General features: G+C 51.9%; 4 protein-coding genes across 4 annotated transcripts; 1 reads left to right on the top strand and 3 right to left on the bottom strand.

Moving 5' to 3' along the window:
• Positions 1 to 1,707: 1,707 nt before the first annotated feature.
• LOC149282045 (COMM domain-containing protein 7-like) lies at positions 1,708 to 3,733 on the bottom strand. The gene is made up of 9 exons (XM_089498737.1): positions 3,653 to 3,733; positions 3,276 to 3,329; positions 2,825 to 2,927; positions 2,563 to 2,619; positions 2,438 to 2,475; positions 2,179 to 2,269; positions 2,054 to 2,103; positions 1,859 to 1,907; positions 1,708 to 1,784 (listed from the first exon to the last, which is right to left on the bottom strand). Exons 1-9 carry the CDS (start codon positions 3,731 to 3,733, stop codon positions 1,708 to 1,710), a joined length of 600 nt encoding a protein of 199 aa, XP_089354863.1.
• Positions 3,734 to 5,209: 1,476 nt separating this feature from the next.
• On the top strand, positions 5,210 to 7,100 carry LOC149282044 (microtubule-associated protein RP/EB family member 1). Its single transcript, XM_089498655.1, has 6 exons — positions 5,210 to 5,330; positions 5,509 to 5,654; positions 5,810 to 6,017; positions 6,458 to 6,579; positions 6,807 to 6,959; positions 7,044 to 7,100. The coding sequence occupies exons 1-6, from the start codon at positions 5,210 to 5,212 to the stop codon at positions 7,098 to 7,100; spliced, it is 807 nt and encodes a 268-aa protein (XP_089354781.1).
• Positions 7,101 to 9,253: 2,153 nt separating this feature from the next.
• On the bottom strand, positions 9,254 to 13,135 carry LOC149282043 (breast cancer anti-estrogen resistance protein 3 homolog). Its single transcript, XM_089498701.1, has 9 exons — positions 13,028 to 13,135; positions 12,362 to 12,726; positions 11,907 to 12,001; positions 10,971 to 11,593; positions 10,721 to 10,836; positions 10,411 to 10,582; positions 10,098 to 10,203; positions 9,804 to 9,998; positions 9,254 to 9,453 (listed from the first exon to the last, which is right to left on the bottom strand). The coding sequence occupies exons 1-9, from the start codon at positions 13,133 to 13,135 to the stop codon at positions 9,254 to 9,256; spliced, it is 1,980 nt and encodes a 659-aa protein (XP_089354827.1).
• Positions 13,136 to 16,784: 3,649 nt separating this feature from the next.
• LOC149282042 (ciliary microtubule inner protein 1-like) lies at positions 16,785 to 17,831 on the bottom strand. The gene is made up of 4 exons (XM_089498700.1): positions 17,761 to 17,831; positions 17,326 to 17,407; positions 17,063 to 17,164; positions 16,785 to 16,940 (listed from the first exon to the last, which is right to left on the bottom strand). The coding sequence occupies exons 1-4, from the start codon at positions 17,829 to 17,831 to the stop codon at positions 16,785 to 16,787; spliced, it is 411 nt and encodes a 136-aa protein (XP_089354826.1).
• Between the last annotated feature and the right edge of the window lie 4,468 nt (positions 17,832 to 22,299).

Genomic DNA, 22,299 nt, shown 5'->3' with positions numbered 1-22,299 from the left:
ACCCTGCTGTCAGACACCCCGGACCTTGATACCCTATTGACAAGCCGCCAGCGAGGCACTCCCAGGCGTAGTTACCCTCCCGATCCATTTACCCAACCGGTCTGAGCATCGTTATGCCTCATTGTCCCCTCCACCCCCCCGGGTCCCACCTCGGGCCGGATCCAGGCTCCGTGTGACAGCTGCAGCTGGGCAGGGGCTGCGTGACGTCACAGGCCCGGCCCTCCCGGCCTCCGTACTTGGGGGTAGGGCTACGGCGGGCACGTGCAGGGGGTGGGGAGTGAGAGGAGGCAGCAGCCTGGGGTGGGTATCAGAGGAGGCAGCAGATACACGAGCAGGGGCAGGAGATACACAGGGGGGGCAGCACATCCATGGGGTGGAGGGTATATGGAGATACAGGGTTAAGTATCTGCGTCGGGCATCGTGTGTTTGGGACCCGCTTCCTGCGCCGCTGGCGGGTAGAGTTCCCAGGATGCCCCCGGCTGCTCCCACACGCCGTCACATAAGCTTCCGGGGCCTCAAAGGTCTCTTCTTCAGATGAATAAATATTTTAAGTGGCTCTACATCGTTTTCTGTGTTGCTCCAATAAAAGATTTTGCAGGGAGCCCTAGGGACTCCGCCGTGGTGATCGGGGGGGGGGGGGGGGGGGTGCTAGCCGTCATTCAGCCGTTGGCCGCGATGGTGGGAGATTGTGGGCGCCGGGTAGGTTTGTTTTCTGGCGGCCCCCTGGTTTGCCCCCGTTTAAGAGTTATTTCACTGGTTTGCCTCCCTCCCCTGCGCAGAATCGCTGCCAGTTACTTGTCTGATCCCCAAAAACACCTCCTGAAATTGGCTCCGTTCTATGAGGTCATTTTATCGCAGGGGCCGAATCTCGCAGATTTTTTCCGTACCGTTTCCATCGCAGATTGTTTCAGAGCTCCTGCTGGGGTAGTAGTAGTTACCATGCAGTGGTTACCATGAAAGTAATGGCGTAGCCATCGCTCTCTGGGTGTATCTCCATGTCAGTTTCTTCGCTCCTCACCCCCTTACTGCCCAGAACGGGGGCCATAGAATAACATCACATGTTCCGCGGGGCCCCTATTATTCCACGACTCAACAGACTCTGTAAATACCCAATGGATCGTTAGAGGTCTTCACACTGCGTTTTAACTAAAGTTGTAGTAGATACATTGCAGAGTGAGCTGTTTGATGTCACAGGTGGTTTCCATGTAGGAATACGTCGAGGCCGTATTATAAACCAGCATCAAAGCTTCGTTATCTTCAACACGCCCCTAAGATTCAGAGGCAGAGCTGCGGCTTCCACCTGATCGCACGCAGGTGCAAGACGGGGGAACCCCTTATTATATAACCCATTACCACCTCTGCTGAATGACATTCCTTGTCCCTAAGCTTTTACAGAGAAGACCCCTCTGCCACTCAAACTTTGCTGGAGTCACAAAGATTTATGTCAGGAAACCCGGAAGGAACGTTTCAACGACACCGCTCAGGAGCAGAAGGCTCCTCAGAGGTAAGCGATCCCCTAAACGATGCGCAGCCGCAGAAAAAAAGATGGGAATCGCGACTCTAGGACTTTATTCGAGGATCTGGAAGGAACATTCTATTTTTTGTACAGTCTACGGCCTACAGGCTCCGCCGGGGCGCAGGAGCTTGTGAGGATTTGGTCCCAAAACGCTGGTTACACAGGAAGCCTTTCTACCAGCCCCCTTGGCGTCACGTGAAGCAGTCGAGTGTGCCCTTAGCGCGCTCCATCTCATGGAGAAAGCTGTAGAACTGGGGCAGGGTGAGCTCTGGGGGGAAAAGCTCCGTTAGACGCTGTCCACCAGATCCCCCCCACCAAGCGTCACAAGACCCCCGCACTCACCCACGTAAATCGGCTCCGTCCGGCTTCCTTTTTTAATGACCATCTTCAGCTGCAAGAAAACAGATGAAAGAACTAAAAGCCAGAAAACAGATGAGCGAGCGTCCGAGGACTAACGGATGTGACCCCCCTCCCTCCGCACGCCTGGCTGTAGGTGGTGAGAGTTGCAGCTTTATAACCCGCAGATGAGAAACCTGCCTGCAGGAAGATATTTCCGGCCTTCTCCAGCTCGCTGGTCGCAGCCGTGACTAAAAAACACAAAAAACGAATTATCGGGGTGGGGGGGCACAGAGGAGCATCCCTCGCGTCGGCTGGGGGGTCACCTCCGAACTTCCACTCCATGTCCACCAGCTGATTGACACTCAGGGTCCGGCCGATCGCCATCTGTGTCAGGGCCGGCTCGTCGCTGTTCCACTGCAACATAAGGGCAGCTGTTAGCGGTCGGACTCACTGCTGGGTACATGGGGGGGGGGGATAGGGTAGGTTTGGGGGTAACTAATGCAGAATGAGGGGGGGGATTACGGATCTCAGGCGGACGCTCCAGGGAGACCTTGCCATGTAAGGAGAGATTCATCTTCTTACCTCATCTGCGAAGCAGCCGGCTTTCTCTTCACTAAGTCCTGCAAGAAGTAGACAAACCGTCAACTGTCACACCCGCCACCGGGAATTGGCACGACGCCCCCCCACCGGCAGCCCCCCGCGCTTACCCAAAGCCAGAAGATCCGCTCTCAGCTGCTCACCAGTCACGTTGTGCTTCAGTGCGCCTTAAAAGAACAAAGAGGTTATACGTTAGGTTGAGGTGTCGTTACGATCGTGTCCTGCGAGGAGTCCCGGGGGGGGCGTAATTTGGGGGTCCCCCCCATGGGGTCACTCGCTGTTTGCATCACACCTCCTCCAACATTCTAAATGCACAGCGAAGGCATTCCGTGACATCATGAATAATAAACACCCCAAAAAGTTTATTCTCACCATTTAGAATGAGAAGGAGGCTCCTCGCCAGGCTCTTCAGGGGGCCGAGGCTGAGCCCGTTCTGTTTGGCGAACTCACCGAGCTGCTCTGTGAAGCTCTCCACCTGCAGAGTGAAAGGAAGCGGAACATCCGGCCCATTAGCAGATCCCACGCCAGGAAGCAGTTGGAAACCTCGCTTCAGTAGCCCCTGAGCCAACAGGGGGATCAGGAAGTGATGTCATGGGGATGTCACACACTCCAGAAAGTCATGTTATGATATAAACATGTCATCCAGGGCACCCTCTCCTAAACCATAGAGCGGACCCCCACAGGTGCGTGCTCACCCATGTACAGTAATACAGCGCTGGGGTGCAGAGGGCGGAGACTCTCTGAGTTGGTGGAGTGCGGAGCCGCGTATTACCTACGTAAATAAGACTAAGCGACATTTTATTATAAAGTTTGTTTCTCTCACCTCTTTCTGCTCTTTCAAAAAACCAAATATGACTCTGCAGAGCCGGGAGACCTGCTGCGGGGAGAAGACAAAGTCTCTGATCACGAGGAGAGCGGACGGTCACATATGATGCCCCTCCGGCTGCGCCTTCCTACCACCACTCTGACTGTCTCTCCATCCCTTCTCTGCCACAGCCCCCCCCCCGTCTCTCCATCCCTTCTCTGACACAGCCCCCCGTCTTTCCATTCCTCGTCTAGCACAATCCCCCCCGTCTCTCCATCCTTTCTCTGATACAGCCCCCGTCTCTATCACCTCCATCTCTTCACTTTCAGTCTCTATGGGTCCCCTATTGTTGCTTCCTGTCACCCCCGCCTTGTTGAGGTTATGACGGCCCCCACCTCTCCTGACAGCTGCTTCATGTTCTGCATGTCAGAAGCCACCGACTCCGGTAACGGCCCCGAGGAGCTGCGCAGCGCCATGACAGCCTCGGACAGCACTTCCGCCACGCGCCGACGTCACACCTCCGCCATGTCATGTCACCGGCGAGGTCCGCGCAGCCATGTTGTTGGTGGGCAAAGCGTTCCAAACAAATAGAGACAAAACATCCCGTTGGGTTTAACCGGGCAGCAGCTTTACGGGACGGACCGGAAACGTCCTTCCGGCAGCAGTCAGCGATTTGGGGAAACGGCTCGCGGTCAGAGCTAGTGGTCTCTCCCCCGAGGGATGGATTTAATTTCATTTCGTAAACAATACTCGAATGGCAGCTCTGCCCCCCCCCAGTAACCAGGATTTCTCCTCAGACCCAAGCGAGAATTACGCCAGTGTCCCGGTAGAGGGTGTGGCGATCATAGACCCCATTGAGTTGAACGGTAATGCTAAGACAGTCATGATGTCATCAGTGTTAGACAGCGCAGCACTCTGCAGATTTGCTGCAGGGAATCAGGGATTGTGAGCCCTGAAGTCACTTCCAAAGGTTAGGCGGGGGGGGGGGGGTTCCTGGTGGCCGTGGTCTCCATCCTGCCCCCCCCCGTGGAACCACCGGGCAGCCAGGGGTAGGGGCATAAAGCCTCCCGCACGCAGCGCCCGCCCAACACCCCGCCTGAGTCACATGGACAGCCGCACTGCAGCAACCGGAAGCGGCATATCACAAGCATCTAGGCGCGTCACGTGACTTCCAGGGCGGGGTTTCCAGGGAGACAAAGTGTCCCATAGCAACTATTGCGGTGCCTTGTTCTCTGCAGGTGACGTCAGTGCGCACGGCACGCACATTTAGCAGCGCGTGACATCAGCACGGGTGAGGCCGGCTCCAACGGGAAGGTAACGGCTGCTGCGGGGTCGCGGGCTGAGAGAGCGGGTCCCTCATATCCTTTCCGAGCAACTCCCGTCCTCCCTGGGGTAACCGAGTGGGCTGGGGGTTGAGGCTGACCCGTCTCCTCCACCGATCTACCCTCCGTTCTCCCTCACGAGCCTTTATACAGCCTCTCTGTCCTCGTTCACGCTCGTTTTCTGCCACCCCGCCGCCCTGTTCCTTCCCCGTGCTCCCGCTCCCTGTCAAATGCCCTCCTAGCCCACCCAACAAAATGCTGTTGGTATGAGCCGGATCTCTCCTCCATGTGCCCCGCGATTTATTTGCCCTTCATCGCATCCTCATTACCCCCGCCTCTGTATTACCCTCTTCTCTTCCCCCAACCGCCTCCGTATTACCCTCTTCTCTTCCCCCAACCGCCTCTGTATTACCCTCTTCTCTTCCCCCAACCGCCTCTGTATTACCCCTTCTCTTCCCCCAACTGCCTCTGTATTACCCCTTCTCTTCCCCCAACTGCCTCTGTATTACCCCCTTCTCTTCTTCCAACTGCCTCTGTATTACCCTGTCTTCTGTGCTGCTGGCCTCCTTCCCGTGCCTCTCCCCCTCCTCCCCTTGTTTGCTCTCACACTCTCTCTTTGTGTTCCAGAAGATGGCAGTTAATGTGTATTCCACGTCCGTAACCAGCGATAACCTGAGCCGCCATGAAATGCTCGCGTGGATCAACGAGTCCCTGCAGCTCAACCTCACCAAGATAGAGCAGCTGTGTTCAGGTAACGTGCCGGCGCTAAAATATCCTTAGGGCCTGGCGACCGGGAGGAGGAGGAAAGTTAGATTGGGAATAGAAGAAAATGTAGCTTCCTCCAATCCCCCTGCGCTGCGCCCCTGTTTATTGGGCACTTGTTATGTGACCCGTGTCATGTGACTAACGAGATTGTTCTTGGTCCCCAGGCAGTGTTTACTGTCAGTTTATGGACATGCTGTTTCCGGGGTCTGTCATGTTGAAGAAAGTGAAATTTCAGGCCAAACTTGAACACGAATATATCCAAAACTATAAAGTCCTCCAGGCCGGCTTCAAGAGAATGGGAGTCGATAAGGTAGGTTTGAGTGCTTTGCTGAAATTTCCTGGCGTCACCTGGGTCTCCTTCTGGTGTATTGTACATGCTGCTGAGCACGCCTGCTTCATGCGTGTGATGACGGCGCCGCGTGTGCAGGCGTCTCGCGGGATGTTACCTCTTCGTGTCGCCTGCAGATAATTCCGGTTGATAAATTGGTGAAAGGAAAGTTCCAGGATAACTTCGAGTTTATTCAGTGGTTTAAGAAATTCTTCGATGCCAATTACGACGGGAAGGACTACGACCCCGTGGCGGCTCGTCAGGGCCAGGAATCTGCCCCGGCGCCCCAGCTGTCTGCCCCGGCGCTCATCAAGCCGAAGAAACCTTTGGGCCCCGTGAACTCAGGTGACGGGAAATGCGTTCTGTGTCTTGGCTTAGGGGTAGAGGTTGGACCAGAGGGGGGGGCGACGGGTAGATGCCGATTGGTGGATGTCTGCTCCGCCTCTTCACCCACAATGCTCTGTGCCTGGTATAAGAACCGTTTTGCCGTCGGATCGTTCTGGCTGGAGGCTGTCGGTTCTGCGTCTCGTCCGTAATGCTGGAACCTGCTGTGCCTCTTCCAGGTTATGGTTGTGGGAGTGGAACTGAAGAAAAGTCTTTGAGGACAGCAGAGCCGACTCCAGACTTAAAGAAAATGGCAAAAATTGGTACCGGCTGTTGCTCTTTTGAATGTCACACGGGTGACTCTGGGTTGTGTGGAGCACGCGTGGTGGTCACGCTGGTGTAGGATCTGCTCCTCTTTGAGTCGTAGCTGTACTTATATTTTCTTTTGTACCCCCTTTAAGCTCCCCAAAGGACTGTGCCCGCTCAGAGACCCGCCGCGAATGCCAAGCCACACGCTGGGATTGCTAAAAAGCCTGTGGCCGTGGGCAACGGAGACGACGACTCTGCCGAATTTATCCAGCAGGTAAAGCGTTTACCCAGAGAACTCGCTGGGGGGTGAGGTTAAACGGTCATCTTCCAGATGTTTGCCCCAAAAAGTCCCACGCAAGAGTGGGCTGGAATTCAACCCCACGGGGGTCCTGTAGTAACAGTGCTACGCAGTCTGCTGGCGCTATACAAATGTAACATGTAGTTCACTTCTTTGCACGAGCCGCTGAGATGTCGTTTTACAGAGTTTTGTGTGTTTTCCAGATAAATGTCCTGAAAATCACCGTGGAAGATCTGGAGAAGGAGAGAGACTTTTATTTCGGGAAACTAAGAAACATCGAGCTGATCTGCCAGGAGAACGAGGGCGAGAGCGACCCGGTGCTGCAGAAGATCATCGAGATCCTGTATGCCACAGATGTAAGTGTCTCCGGCGGGGGCTTCAGGCTGGAAATGGGTCGCTTTTTAGTAGGTAGATGGTGAGCTTTTGTTTTTGTCTTTTAGGAGGGGTTCGTCATACCTGATGAAGGCGCCCCCCCTGAGGATCAGGAGGAGTATTAACGCTGTGCTCCTGCCATGCAGTCATTTGAGTTTTTGCCCGAATCATGTGCTTTCCTGTAAAATACCCCCTTTTATTCTCAGAGGGCTGTATCTCCGCAGCGACGGCTGAAAGTGCACTTTGCCAAAGTTTCACTCATTTTCGGTGGTTTTACGTCCGAAGACATTAATCTCGTTTTGTAGCACCGGCCCTTTAAATGTCCTTTCCAGATGTGTTTTGTGAAACGACCCCCACGAGGCGCTCTGATTCCAGCTTGCAAGAAAGTTCTATTCAAAACGGAGAGGAAAAAAAAAGCTTAAAAGACAGTTTGGATGTTTTTGGGGAATGTGCTCTGTTTTTGGTAATGTGAGGTCGGGGTTGTGTAGATTATGCGGATGCCTTAAGGAGTTTATTTACTTCATATCTGAGCTCATAGTGTATAAAGCAGCTTCTCGAGTGCATGTCTAGCTCGTGGGGGCTCTTTCTCAAAGGGGCCTTTAGGGGATTTAACCCTTTAAGGGCTGGCAGGGGGTGTAAGATATTCTACTTGCCTGTCTGGCACTTGAGGGGGTAATGCATGCCGGCACGGAAATTAACCCTTCTCTGCTCCCCTCTCCACAGTAATGGAGCGAAGTCTCGTTTAGTTCCTACCTCTGCTGCCTGCGGTTTCTTGCCGCCTCGGTCTGACGCAGGTCGGCCCAGCGGCTGCTGGGGGGGGGGGGGTCGTTGATTGTTTAAGAATGAAAATAGTACTACTAAAATGAGATGAAATTTCCTGAGGCTTAGTGGCAACATCTGAATGTTCAGCATTTTCCCTGCTCACGTTTTTTTTTTTTTAAAAAGTGTTATTTTTCCATTATTTAAGATAAACACCTAACCCCAGTCCCCTCCCCCCCGACGTCTCTGTATCCGCTCTGGTGTCTCCTGCTCGCCGGGTAGGTCGCTGCTGGACCCCAACGGCTGGCTTTACCATTTTAATTAATAGGCTTTGATAGCAATGTACGATAGCTGGGCCTGGTTGTGGTGGTCCAGCGGTCGCAGTCAGTGCCACGCTTACCCATTATCTTTTTCCGTGGCCTTTTCTTTCACCCTTTGACTCTGGTTTTACTTGTATTTTTTTTTTTTTTCCTCCCCACATTTTGTTTTTCTACTCTGTCATTTCTAAATAAAACTTCTGTATTTCAAGACTGTCCGTGGTTTTGTTTGCTATTAATGGGGGCTTGTGTTCGGACTTGTTTTGTTAGATGTTGTTTTTCCTCTGGGGCGGGGGCCGCACACACTGCCCCCTCTGTCTAAGATTAGAGGTTTTCATGTTCTCTGCTAGTGAATGTGGCACCTGTACACCCCCCCCCCACCTTCTGATAACCCCTCAGGACAAAAGCAATTGGGGTAAAAATTCTGCATCAGAAGGTGGCCATCGCATGTTCTCGTACTAGGCGCTCATAGAGGCTTCGTCCAAATCCAGGCATGAGGGGCCGGAGCAGAGTTCAGGTCACGTAGTAAGACCAGCACAGAGTCTTGAAGGCAGCTAAATAAACACCGAGGATGATGATTTGCCTTCGTTTTGTAGATAATTTTATCAAACGAGGACCTGTCCTGTATGTGGGGAGCTTCCTCGGCGCTCGTCTGCTTCACGCAGAAACTTTTATGGGGCGGCTCAGGTGAGGCGCGACCTGCCGGAAGCTTGTCGAGGATCAAAGAGACACAAAGGCCTTGCGCGTGTTACTTATTATATAACCTGATCCCTGTAAGGGGCCGTTCTTCTGGCTGGGATGATATTCAGCCACGAAAGGAAGAAGCTGCTGGAGGGCGACGAACACATTTTTACAATAAATAAATAGGGTGAAAAAATAAGCTTTAATACAATTCAAAAATAAGCATGTCAAGCATTCTAAAAGCCACAATCCTGAATGGTTTTTTGTCCCATGGAGTAAAGGCTTGGGGGCCCGGTGTGATGTCACTGGGTAGTGGGTTGTGGAGGGTGATATCACTGATAGACTCTCTGTGGATGAGAACGGGTGACATGGGCTGATTGCTTGGCTCGGGCAGATGTGGTTCATTAGAGAGTTCGTGATGGCTGGTTGGTGGAACGCTGTGGCTGCACCGGGTGCTTAACGTGTCACGAGGTGAGATGGACGTTTTACCAATCGCCTGGCAGCGAGTGTAACGGGCAAGTTCAGTAAATGCCGTAGACTGGGCGCCCTGTCTTCTTACCTTCAATTTCTGGCTCAAGTTTTTGAGATAAAACACTCAAGACTTTGTCAAACGTCTTATACCTTTCATTCTGGGTCACGGCGGCGCCTTTACTGCCCCAAAAGAGCCTCAACGCAAACTCTGTCTGGAACGCTTCACGGAGCTCGGCCTGCGGCTGAAATCCTGCAGAGACATCAAAAAGTGACGATTTACGGGGTCCAATTACTATTACCCCATGGGTACAACCTATGCACACTGCCCCCCCCAGCCAGAGTTACTATTACCCCACAGGTACCTCTATGCACACTGCCCCCCACCAGAGTTACTATTACCCCATGGGTACCTCTACGCACACTGCCCCCCCCCCCCTAGCCAGAGCTACTATTACCCCACGGGTACCTCTACATCCCTGGCCCCCCGTCCAAGACTCGTACATCTCATGCTGGAAAAACAGCCTCCATGATTAAAGGTGGGGAGTGTGAGGTCGTTGGGTAACCACACATGGCCCACTTGCCTCCATCGGCACATTGTACCTTTCAGCTTCGCGTCCGCGTTGTCCCTGAGCAGCTCCGCGTTGGCCGTGTAGGACCGAGCGGCATTCAGCACTCGCAGCAGCCGCCCGCAGCCTTCCTCCACTGGGCCCCCCCAGTCGGCATCGCCTTCTAGGGCCCTGAGCACCGGCAGGATGTGCGGGACCACAATGCGATCAGACGAGGGCAGGGAGTGGCCTGTTTGAGAATTAGGAACGGTCAGAAGTCACCAAGCAGAAGGCGGTGAGAAGAGCGTGAAGGAGGATGCGTCGTCAGGCTGAGGAAGAATTTACTAACCTTCGTCCAGTTCTCTCAGGGCCGGTTTCAGCTGCTTTTGGAACGCGATTGCGCTCTCCGTGTGCGTCTGCCGAAGCATTTGCCACGTCTGCTCCAGTCGTGTGACCTGCGGGGACAAACATTTCACCCGTTACCCCCAGCAGCAGAGCGCATGTACTGCGATGCGACGCACATGACGGAAACGTAAAGAAATATAACCACCAGCAAAAAATAAACATCATGCCCGGTTCAGAGAGGAGCAGCTCAAGCGGGTCGGCCCCGGCAGGTATGTCTGCACTTTAACATAATATATTAAAGGAGAGAACGGCCTCACCTGCGGGAGCATCAGGGCCTTCATAACCGCTGAAAACGCAAAGAGGTCTCCGGCGGAGTCTCGCAGCTCGGCCGCCAGTTGAATAATGCGGTGCACGGTATGCGCTCGCTCCGTTACAGCTCCAGTGCAGCCCAAGATGTCCACAGCTATGCCCAGGCAGAGCAGGTGGTGCCTGGGGGGGAGTGAGCGCGTAGTTAGGTGGCACCGAAGGTCTACGCGTGGCTTCGCTTTCCCAAAATCAACTTCCCGGCTCCAGTTACAGGCACTCTGAGTGCTGGTTCATTGGACGTATATATATGCGCATACTGACCTTTCTAGGAGGTCCCTCCGAAGCTGCTGTCCATGCGGTAACGTCAGCAGTTCCAGTCCTGACTTCACCCCCATGGCCTTCTGCTGTTCTGGAGAGACACCCCAAATGCGAATTTCCTGTGAATAAAAACAGAGTTGGACACCATGTAGCGAACTGTCACATATGAGAGCTTCACATTATTGCTGCTCATTGTATCGAGACACAGAGAGAGGTCTCCAGTCTCAAGGCCGCCCCTCTCTTGAGGAGATACCTGGCAGTCCTCTCGTAAGATGTGCAGGGCGCTCTCTCTGCAGTCTCTGTGGCTGACGATCTCTTTCAGCCTCCGCAGGGCACTGGCCTCCAGTGGTTTATTTTCGGGGGAGAGCAGAACAGACTGAAAACTGTGGGGTTGGTAAGATGAAGTGTTCTGTATCTGCGGCCGGACAAAGACATCGTCTTCGTCCTGGGTTATGTGTGATTGTCTCTGCACAGACATGGTCGCCTCGATGGGACGCGCGTCTCCAGGACTGTTGCATTCCAGAAACCCAAAAGTGGTCTCTGTTGCCCGAAGACGGTTTTTCCATCTCTCCTCCACCATCAGAGTGTCCACATGCTTCCTGATGCTCACAGGGGCTTTAGGGATAAGTTCCCAATATGTGTCCGTTCCTTCGGACGTCTCGGGGAGCAGTATGGAAGGGGCTCGTATGGGCTTTGGGGGAGCCTTAGAGTGTAGCCGGCTGTCTGATCCTCGCAAGGTGCTGCTACCCTCAAGCTCCAAGGTGGGGGCTGGGACAGCTTTTACTCGGAGGACAGGATCACTTCCAGTGCGAAAAATGGGTGAGAGAGGAACCGGCGTCTGTTCCTGGACAGCAATGGAGGCTTCTCCTGAAGCAGCTGGAGAGACAAGAAAGAAAATAAACGGGAGCGGAAAGCCCGGAGCGAAGGATTAAAAGGACGTCAGAAAAGAGATAATTAGAGGGGTAAATAGGGCAAATAAATCTGGCAGAGAAAAGGACTCATCACAGGACGGTTTTAGGATGGAAATGGTGTCTCCAGATGTGGTGAGAAGATCCGTGTGAGATGCAGTAGACCCAATAAAGCGAATATTAAGAATGAACTACAAGAGTCGGTAAGGATAACTAACCGAAGAGGGCTCGTGCGTTCTCTTCTCAGTTACCCTGTAACCCCCTTTCTCACCCCAACTCACTTGTGAGGAGGTTGCTGCAAGACTGGGCACCCTGCAGGGGTCTTTCCTTCAGGACATCTAGGTTCCCCGGTTGACTCCCAAAGCGGTCTTTAATTCTGGAAGACACAGAGTGAGGCGCGTTTTGGGGATTAGAGATGTAGAGGGGCATTAAGAGTAGCAGAAAATCCTCACCGGAGCGAACCTGACTCATTGAGAGAACGTTAAATACATCTACAAGTTTACAATTTTTCTGCTGCTATGGTAACAAAGCGTTTCGACCTATCAGGGTCCACTTCTAGACTGCACTTTAAGGTTAGGGGTAAATGGAGGTATATGGGAGTTAATTAGGTGGAAGATGTTTCAATGTTGGGGGTACCTTTAGTAGGAAATGTGGGATAATTGATGGCGTGACCTGATGGCAGGCTTGAGCAGTGGGTGCCAAGTCATTAATACATCAGGATCTGATGACATCATACCTGAGAAGATTGCCCTCAGTCCTCCTTGCCTCTCTGTTGGCTTGTTGGGCATTGTGTCTCTCGCGCAGGGCACTGAGAGGCAGATCTCTGTTGACGGGACGTACGATCACCGCCCCGGAGGACTCTGACACCATCTTCTTGTCTCCCACGTAAGATCGGACCAACGCCGGGATGTTATCGAACTGCTCTTGCTCCAGCTGGTAGAGGGTCCGTGAGCGGCCGCGCTTTGGACGCAGGGTCACAGCGATGATCTTAAAGTGCAGGGGCTGCCTGGACCAGCAGCAGCTCAGCACATAGTCTCCCAAGGATGAGAAGGAATCGCGGATAAGGAAGTCTCCGTCGTCACGCAGAATCTGCTCCGCCTCCTGAGGGGGACAGACATAATTCAGGAGAGAGGAAAGAGCCAAAGGCGAACTGGAGGGTGCGGTAAGAAGGGCATGATCTCAGTGTTAGCAGGTGCTTCTGCCCCCGAGGTGGGGGGATCTATTCGGCTTCATTGTAAGACAAAAATAGACATTTTGATGCAAATGTGGAACAACCAACAGGTATCTAATATTAGTTGCCATGGTGATTACTCCACATGTAACACTTTTGACACAGAGTATCTCTGCTTTTGCGCCGGTAAATATAGCACATTTTATCTCTCCAAGCTTTGGTCGCTCTTGCCTGCCGTGAAAGGGGTCCATGATACCACGCGTGGCTTCTCAGGTCCTCGCTGCTCAGCTTCAGCTCTTCCTCCAGCTCCTTCCTCAGGGACTCGCAGGGAAGCGGCATCTCTGCGCCTGAAATAAACGTAATTCCCAGTCAATACGGCGTTCCCGCGGAGCACAAACTGGTGCCGAGGAGCATCCGCTGGGGGGAGACAACCAACGGTCTCATGGATTTGGTTACAATGTTGCATACAGGCGGCTAACGCACAGTAACGTGTCCTAAAACGCTGCCCCCAGCCCCACATTCCCATCGAGCCGAAGCGATTTACAACCAATCAGCTCTGGCTTTATTTGTATCTTTTATTGCGCGGCGGGTTGTGTCATCGAAACGATCGATGAGAAGATAATGGTGCATAACCTGCGCATGGCCATCCCGGTAGGCGTATCGGTATGCAGCGCCTCCGGGTCTGCTCTGGGGGTTTGATGGAAGGGGCTGTAGAGCCCAGCTCTGTACTGGGGGACTGTGCATTTATAGGAGGTACAAAAACATCTACTTGGGGAAAACTACTCGCCACTTCTGTCCACCGAGAATCCCAAGAGAAGCCTCAGCATGTCTCTTACGGGGTGAAACGCAGGTCTCTGCAGTCCCTGATGTGCAGAGCCCCCCAAACGTGAAGGGCCCCGAGGCTTCTTGGTAAAAGGTGAGTGCCCCACATAATGTTATCTGCTAGTACTAAGGAGAGAGGGTCCCACCACGTTCAGTACAAGACCCCCAGAACACGCTACGTACAGTAATGATGTTTACAGGCAGGGTTTGGGTAACACATCCAGGGGCCACACATGACCCCCGCCGGGGGTAACCGGCTCAGAAACCCCTGACTGCCCAGCTTGGGGGATTTCTCATGTGATGATATTAACCCCCTCCTGCCATGTTACCTGATGCCTGGATGACTCCCGTGTTCAGGGCCGGCCCAAGGCAAAATGCCGCCTGGGGCGAATTTTAAAATGCCGCCCCCCCCATTATCTACCCTTACCCCCCCTTGTACTTACCTTTCAGCAGTCCTGCGGCGAGTCTCCCTGTTCGGTCTCGGTGCCGGCTTGTAATTCTGAGACTCAGCATTACAAGCCGGCACCGAGACCGAACAGGGAGACTCGCCGCAGAGGAGAGAGAGAGGGGCGCCGAGCGGGTACTGACAGCTTGGTAAGCGAAAACCGCTTGGCGCCCCTTTCTCTCTCTTTCGCTTTAAAAAATAAATAAATAAATAAATGGCTTGGGGCGGCAAAGTGCCGCCTGGAGAGGTTGCCCCACTCGGCTCCATTGTCGGGCCGGCCCTGCCCGTGTTGATTCAAACACATTTCATTGTTACCGGACTAATCATTAACAGGCCAGACTCATAGGGCGGAAATCACACCCCGGGCACGTCACAACTACCCCAGTGACACACGAACGGTGCAGCAAGTCCGGACACACGGCAGGGAATGTCAGAGACACATTCCAGGGGGAGGCGCGTGGTGCACACGTCGGGGCCCGTCCTCCGCACACAGCTCCGGGGACTGCTTACTGATATAGCACCGACACATTCAGCCGCGCTGCACAAGCAGACAAGCATTGGTCACATATAGGAGAGTACAGATAAACAGTACTTCTGGTCACTATGAGTGATTGTGCTGATTGCTCCACTTTTATCAATTTGTAAAAAACCTGCACTGGATCAAAACTATGGGGCGTTCGTTCCTAGGAGAACAACTCCCAGCACTGTCAGGCAGCTGGGGGCGATGGACCGGAGCCCAGTCACTAGTCACCGACAATGCCTTATTCTGCACATTCCAGGCAGATCCTGCGGTCCCCAGACCGCCCCCTGAGCTCAGACCCCTCAGCCTTCTCCCTCCAAGCCCCGGAACCCCATACTGCCCCAGAGCCACAGCCTCCCCTGTACCCTATACCCCCCCATACACAGCAAGCCCCCTGACTGTCTAACTAACCTGGGTGGGGTCACACAGGGACCCCCGATCTGCCAGTGCTCTCGGTGCTTTTCATGCTCGGGTTGTGGGTGACACACAGGCGCTCGGCCTCCTCCTCTGCTACTGCTGGCCTCTCCTCCTGAGCCTCCAGGAATGCAGCGAGAGGAGGCACGGCCAGCCCCGCAGCCCCAACCTGTAGCGGCCTGGACTCACCTGAGGACACACCTGCCACCCCTCCCTCCAGCTCTCTCCGCTGAGGCTCTCGGTACCACTATATCCCGCCTGCTTCCTGCGTGGGCAAAACTTATATTATTAACAGGATCTTTCCGGCTCCTAACGTCCCCTCCGCTCTGGACTGAAATGTTCCTGGCTGAAGGAGTCCGGCTCCAGTCTCTAGGGGCCACAGAATGATTTATACCACGTGGGGCTTATTCACTAAAACTGGAGTTTGCAGGCGTGTCCTCGTCCTGACTTCACTGTATAATGTATAGTTAAATCAGTGAGCCGGCCCCGTGTAATGTATAGTTAAATCAGCGAGCCGCCCCCCCCTGTATAATGTATAGTTGAATGAGCGAGCCGGCCCCCCTGTAAAATGTATAGTTCAATGAGTGAGCCAGCCCCCTGTATAATGTACAGTTAAATCAGGGAGCCGCCCCCCCCTGTATAATGTATAGTTGTACTTGTGATACGCGGGAGACATAGATATATTCCTAGGGTTTCCATGGTGATGTTGTACGACACGCACAGACCAGCAGAGGGCAGTGTCAGATAAGCCACGTGCAATATTATATATTATTAGATTCTTTTTATATTACCGGTATTATATTATTTGATTTTTATTAGATTATATATTATTATTAGTATATTATTTATTATTATTTGTATAGTATATATTAGATTTTTTATACTATTATATTATATATTAGATTATTATATATTATTAGATTATTTGTATAATATATATTATTAGATTATTTGAGTATCATATATTATTTATAATTATATATTATTTTATATGATATATTATTATATATTAGATTATTATAATATTATTTATTATATTTTTATATATTATTTGATTATTTTTATATTATATATCATTAGATTATTATGTTATATTACATATTAGATTATATCATATATTATTATTAGATTATATAGATTATGAGAGGGTTCAGCGCACGTCGCTGGGTTTAGCGGAGCTCAGGGGCCGGAACACAGAGGGATCATTTTGATTGTTTCGGTTTTAGAAAAAGGATGGAACTTTTCTGTAAATTGTTTCAATCATCGATAAACCCAGGAAACAGGCAATGCAGGGAAAGCCCAACAATTCCTATAGGCTCCCAGCTAGGGATTTACCTCTGGCGGCCCCTCAGACACCTGCCAGATTCCCCAAGACGATCCGTTTGGAGGTGGGGGCAAATCCTGGTCATACCGCAGAGACCCGTTCACAATGAGCAGGAAAAAAGGGGTTAATTTCTACGCCCGAAGCCTTCCGTGAGATGCGGCTCCCGTAACCTTTAATGCGACGGCGTTAATGCTGCGGAATAAGAGGCCGGGGGCAGCGCAGGCGGGAATCTCTTTATGGCGGAATTTACATTTTCCATGCAGATTTTTAACATTTACAGAAATCCTGGAGTTTGTTTATTAAACTTATGTAAATATGTAAAACCAGCCATTTCCGCCGGTCCTGTTTACCACCGCCGCGTAGTTTCAGTTCATGTTTTGAGATTACCTGGGGTGGGATGAGAGACGGCAGAGAGACGGAGGGGAGAGACAGAGGGGAGAGATGGAGGGGAGAGACGGAGGGCTTAGCTGACCCCCTCGGGCGGCCACTTCATTTGTTTGCAGAAGTCGCCTTTGAGGAATCGGGATGAGCCGTAGCGCTCCAACCGAAGCTCTGGGACGGCAGATCTCCAGCCGACGAATCCCTGAGTGGTCCGGGGGACAGCGGGGGACGGTCCGACCTGCCCCGGGGAGACACAGAATGCATCACAAACCATTAATAGATTGTAAGCTCCTGGGAGCAGGGCCCTCTGTGCCTTATTGCCCATTTTGTATTCTGTCCTATTGTAACAGCGCTACTCACCTTAATGTACGTCTCAACGGGGGTTGCTGCTCGGACCCGCAAATGTTCGGGGGTCTTCACACGGGGCATTTCCTTCATTCCTTCTATTTCATTTTTCACCAACTGCAATAAGAATATTTACCCCAACGGGTGGCAGATCTGGTTATTAACAGACAAACAGCAGGGGGAGCCTGAGAGTTTTGGGGCGCTTGAAGAACATTTGCGGGTATTGAGAACGTTATCACACTTCCATACGCTATGTGCAGCGGGGTCTGTAGTTTTACCTCCTCGGACGGGGTTGTTAGAAATCCCCACTTTTCTGGCCATATTTTTGCTGTTTCGGTCTCAGTCCTGATGTGATCCTTCCTAAAAAAAAACCAAAAAACATACGTTTGGTTACATTTCTAAAATGTTTGATGTAGATGGCTGATGATCTGATAAAGGGGCAAACAGGCGTTAATCCCTAAATCTTTAAAAAAAAACTGCCCCCCTGCAATAAAATGCCCCAAATCTGCGATGCTCGGAGGGGCAAAAACTGTATGTCTTAAAGATTCAATGTGACAAAAAACAATAAAAAATGAAATGGCATTTAGGGAAGTTTCTGAGTCCTACACCAGTTCTAAAGCACATAGGGTGCGGTGGGGTGTCGGGTATATTCTGTTACTTATCTGCCCCCAGAGATATACGGGACGCCCACACAGAAGGTAACAATGCATTACCAGATCTGGTCCTGGGCTATGAAGTTGCTCTCTTTGCCCCCGGCTGCTCGGCTGCTCTGTGCGGCTGCCATGTCTCAGCTCCTATACACTCGGCACACATTGTTTACACGTTGCCCGGCAACCAGTCACAGCCTGGGCTACGGGAGAGCCCTAAACAACAGAGACAAAACACATGTGCATTTATAGCAAGCACTAGATCAGGGGTGGGCAATTAATTTTCCCATGGGGCCACATGAGAAATTGGAATGGTTTTAGAGGGCCAGACCTCTACAAACTACAAACTCCGAAGCCTTGTCCATTTTGTTAACTTATGTGCTGTTTAATAAAGTTATTCAAGCCTACGTCATTGGTAGAGGTGCTTGAATAAGTAAGGCCTGAATAACTATTAGCACAGCACAGAAGTGAACAAAATGAACAAGGCTTCGGAGTGCATACCGTATTTTTCGCTCTATAAGACGCACCTGCTGATAAGACGCACCTAGATTTTAGAGGAGAAAAAAAAGGAAAAAATATTTTGAGCTAAAAAATGGGCTAAAATATTTATTACAATAACTGAATAAGCTATGAACACAGTAAGACACACGCAGTAAGACACACACAGACACAGTAAGACACACACAGACACAGTAAGACACACACAGACACAGTGAGACACACACAGACACAGTAAGACACACACAGACACAGTAAGACACACACAGACACAGTGAGACACACACAGACACAGTAAGATACACACAGACACAGTGAGACACACACAGACACAGTAAGACACACACAGACACAGTAAGACACACACAGACACAGTGAGACACACACAGACACAGTAAGACACACACAGACACAGTGAGACACACACAGACACAGTAAGACACACACAGACACAGTGAGACACACACAGACACAGTAAGATACACACACACACAGTAAGACACACACACACAAACACAGTAAGACACACACACACAGTAAGACCTCCCTCCCTAACCCCCCTTCTCAGTATCTCCCCTCTAACTCCCTAACCCCCCCTTCTCAGTATCTCCCCTCTAACTCCCTAACCCCCCCTTCTCAGGATCTCCCCCCCCGCCCCGGTCACTTACCTTAAACTCCTGTGTTGGAAGCGTGAGGCGTTTGTCTCGGGTGCCGGCGCTTCACTGCTGATCGCCGGCGTCTGACGTCATATGCCGGCGCCCAGCGTAAAGCGCCGGCACCCGAGACAAACGCTTCCAACACAGGAGTTTAAGGTAAGTGACCGGGGCGGGGGGGGACACCGGACTCATTGGTGAGTCACCAGGACACTCTTTGCGGGCCGGTCCGAGCTATTCAGCGGGCCGGATGTGGCCCGCGGGCCGTGCTTTGCCCAGGTCTGCACTAGATGGTCTGCGATGCATGCAGAACATATCGCATTAAATTCCTCGCATCTCACCCTCCTCTCTTTCAAATGCCACCTTTAGCTTATTTACCGGCCATGCACCCAGGTCCCTCATATCAGCCATTGTTTCCCTTATCATTTTTACCTGCGCACTCTCCAAGGATGGCTCTGCCCCCGCGCACTCTCCACGGACGGCTCTGCCCCAGCGCACTCTCCGAGGACGGCTCTGCCCCCGCGCACTCTCCACGGACGGCTTTGCCCCCACGCACTCTCCACGGGCGGCTTTGCCCCCACGCACTCTCCACGGGCGGCTCTGCCCCCGCGCACTCTCCGAGGACGGCTCTGCCCCCGCGCACTCTCCGAGGACGGTTCTGCCCTCGCACACACTCCGAGGGCGGCTTTGCCCCCCCCTGCACTCTCCGAGGACGGCTCTGCCCCTGCGCACTCTCCACTAGATCACTAAATCTTTTTTTTTTACTAAACAAAAATACGGACATTCTCGAAACAAAATTTTGACTTATCCTGAGAAGGACCTGTTTTTTTCTGTAAATCATCCTATAAACCATGAAAGTCACTTATTGGCAGAGAACGGCTCCAAAAAACAAACCAGAGGCAGGAGAGCCCAGGAAGAACAAGGGTTAAACTCGTGCGAGAGCGAGGTGAATCCATCATAGTTTGTAGTCTGATTGACATCCGCTTAGCGCCAGATAAACACGGAGTCTCCTGCATGTGCCGCTCGCACCGCAATGGGGGTAACAAAATTCTCCATTACTGGAGTCAGGGGGTGAAGCCTCCCTTCCGAAGCCACGGGCGAGACATTTATTGGCCATTGGAAGGTCTATCGGCCCGGAGCGTCAGGTTAAGCCGCTCGCTGCCATTAATTACCCCAGCGGGTCAGATTGGAGGAGTTGCATGTTGTCATTTGGCTGATTGCTCTGCACCTGGCGTCTGATAAATGACCCAGACGCGGCGTTATTGTTAACATGGCCGGTGAAACATGCGCCGCAGTCATTTAAAATGCAGTTATCTGTAAATCGCCGTTATCCGGCTCACGGAGAGTGATTTCCCACGAGACGCTGGAGTCTGTCTCGTACAGACAGGATTTTATGATCTGGTGACAGCTACGGCGGAAGGCGACGCATCTCCTGCAGTCTCTTTAGCAATCGCCAAACACAGTGCTGTATTTACCTGCGGTGCAGCTCTAGACCGCCGGCCTCCCCTTATCGCTGAGCGCCGGGATACGATATGTATGTTGTTATAATATGGACATCATGTGGATCGCTGTAAGATGAGGTCATGCACAAAATGGAGCAGCTGGGGATTCTGGGTAATAACCCCCATACCCCATAATCACCCGGCATACAGAGCGCCTGCTGCCGCCAGGGATTCTGGGTAATCAGCTGTCTGTCACTGGCCATCGGGAACTTAAGCTTTTGCTGATTTGGACCCGGCTCTGTCTCTTTGCGAGACCAGAACTGTGAGGAATGGAGGGGGAATTACTTCTATTTGGACGATTCACGCCGGCAAATCAAAGCCATTTGTAAGTTAATTAGATGCACGAGTCGGCAGAATCCAGAGGCGGCAATCACGTCTATTTATCACCTAATCAAGCAACATACAGAGCTTAACGGCAGCCAGGGCTTCTGGGTAACGGCCCGTCTTATCACCTAATCACACAACATGCGCAGCCTCCCTGCAAATTCTGGGTAATGACATGCAGACAAAGACCCAGCTTATCCTTCGCCCGACCGCTTTATCGCGTTCTACGTGTTTACGAGCCGACAATGTTCCTGTCGCTGCCCCGTGTCCCCGGCGCCGAGACTCATAGACACACGAAGAACGTGCGCGATTAACGGCGGTCGCTATAAAGCTGCGTTTACAACCCTCACAAATCTGGGAAATAGTGCGGCTTATAACTGTCCCGTTAAAATAAAGCGAGAGTATGAACGGAGGAGAATCCGGCCGCGCGGCGCATGTATAGATACAAACGTCGGCGGGTGATACGGCAGATTCAGAGCCGACACGTTTAATATTATTGGCAAATCTACCAAAAAGTACAATTACTGCAGATAATTGCTGGAAATGCACCGTGAGTTATAAACCCGACAGGGTTCTGCATCCGGTTAAACCATAGCCGCCCGCGCTGCCACAAAGACCGCCGCTCACCGCCGGCACACAGACAGAGATTTACAATTAGTGGAAACGGAAGCCGCTGGAAATAATCTGGAATGAATCCGCGTCCCCATGTGCTGCGTTTATGCGCTGAGGGGCCGGCTGGACTGGTGGCAGCGGTGGGAATTTGCAGCGTTTGACGGCGTAGAAGGGGTTGATGATGCGTACACTTATGGCTTATTTCCTAAACCCTATGGGCTGTAGAGTTGCGAGGATGCTTGCCCCGTGGCATGTAATTTGCCCCGTGCATTACCTGTCTGTAAAACTCGGTCCGCGCTGGCGGGTTTTTTCCTGCCGTTTCCCTAACCGGTGACTTAGTTACATATTTCCAGCCGTCTCTCCTTTTAGCGGATTTTCTAATAAGCGCCATGTTACAGATCTCCCCAGCATTCACTTATCTGCCGCACAATCAGGGAATCGATGTCTGGAGCCGACACAAAACACATTATGTTTTTATTAAAAAAAGCCGTCGACTCAAAGGACTTTTGTCTGCAAACAAACGCGGATCAAACAGCCGGCTGGCGGCGGAATGACACCTTCTCATTTCCAGGCGGCAGATGTGCTTCGGAGGAGGCAGAGGGGATTTCGTTTTCTCCTTTTACAAGATTCGCAGAATATCTCCTGACAGTAACGAGCCCCCCGCGGCCGCCAGCCGGCACGTGACTCACCGTGTGATGTTCAGACCGTGTCCCGACACCGCGTCACAGAGACCTGTCCTTAACCCCTCATGGTCTACAAGCGGCGGGAAATAAATATCCAAGGAAAGCGCACAATGCATACGATAACGTTATAAAAAATATATAATTTCCTCCACCGGATTCCCTTTCATTTTGTCGCTTCTCTAGCCGGCGTGGAAATGAACTTTTTGGAGTGTAACGTACGACTTCCGGGTGATTTAAAAGAGATCACATTCCCTGCCGCGAAAACATATTTTCCGGCAGATTTTGGGTTTACTCAAATTTCAGTTTTTTTGTAGCTGCAATACTAAAATTTAG

This window comes from Sceloporus occidentalis, unplaced genomic scaffold (assembly GCF_023333645.1).
Source record: "Sceloporus occidentalis isolate IW3139 unplaced genomic scaffold, rSceOcc1.0.p SCAF_124, whole genome shotgun sequence".
Lineage (NCBI taxonomy): Eukaryota > Metazoa > Chordata > Lepidosauria > Squamata > Phrynosomatidae > Sceloporus > Sceloporus occidentalis.
This window is presented reverse-complemented; position numbering and strand designations above follow the sequence as displayed.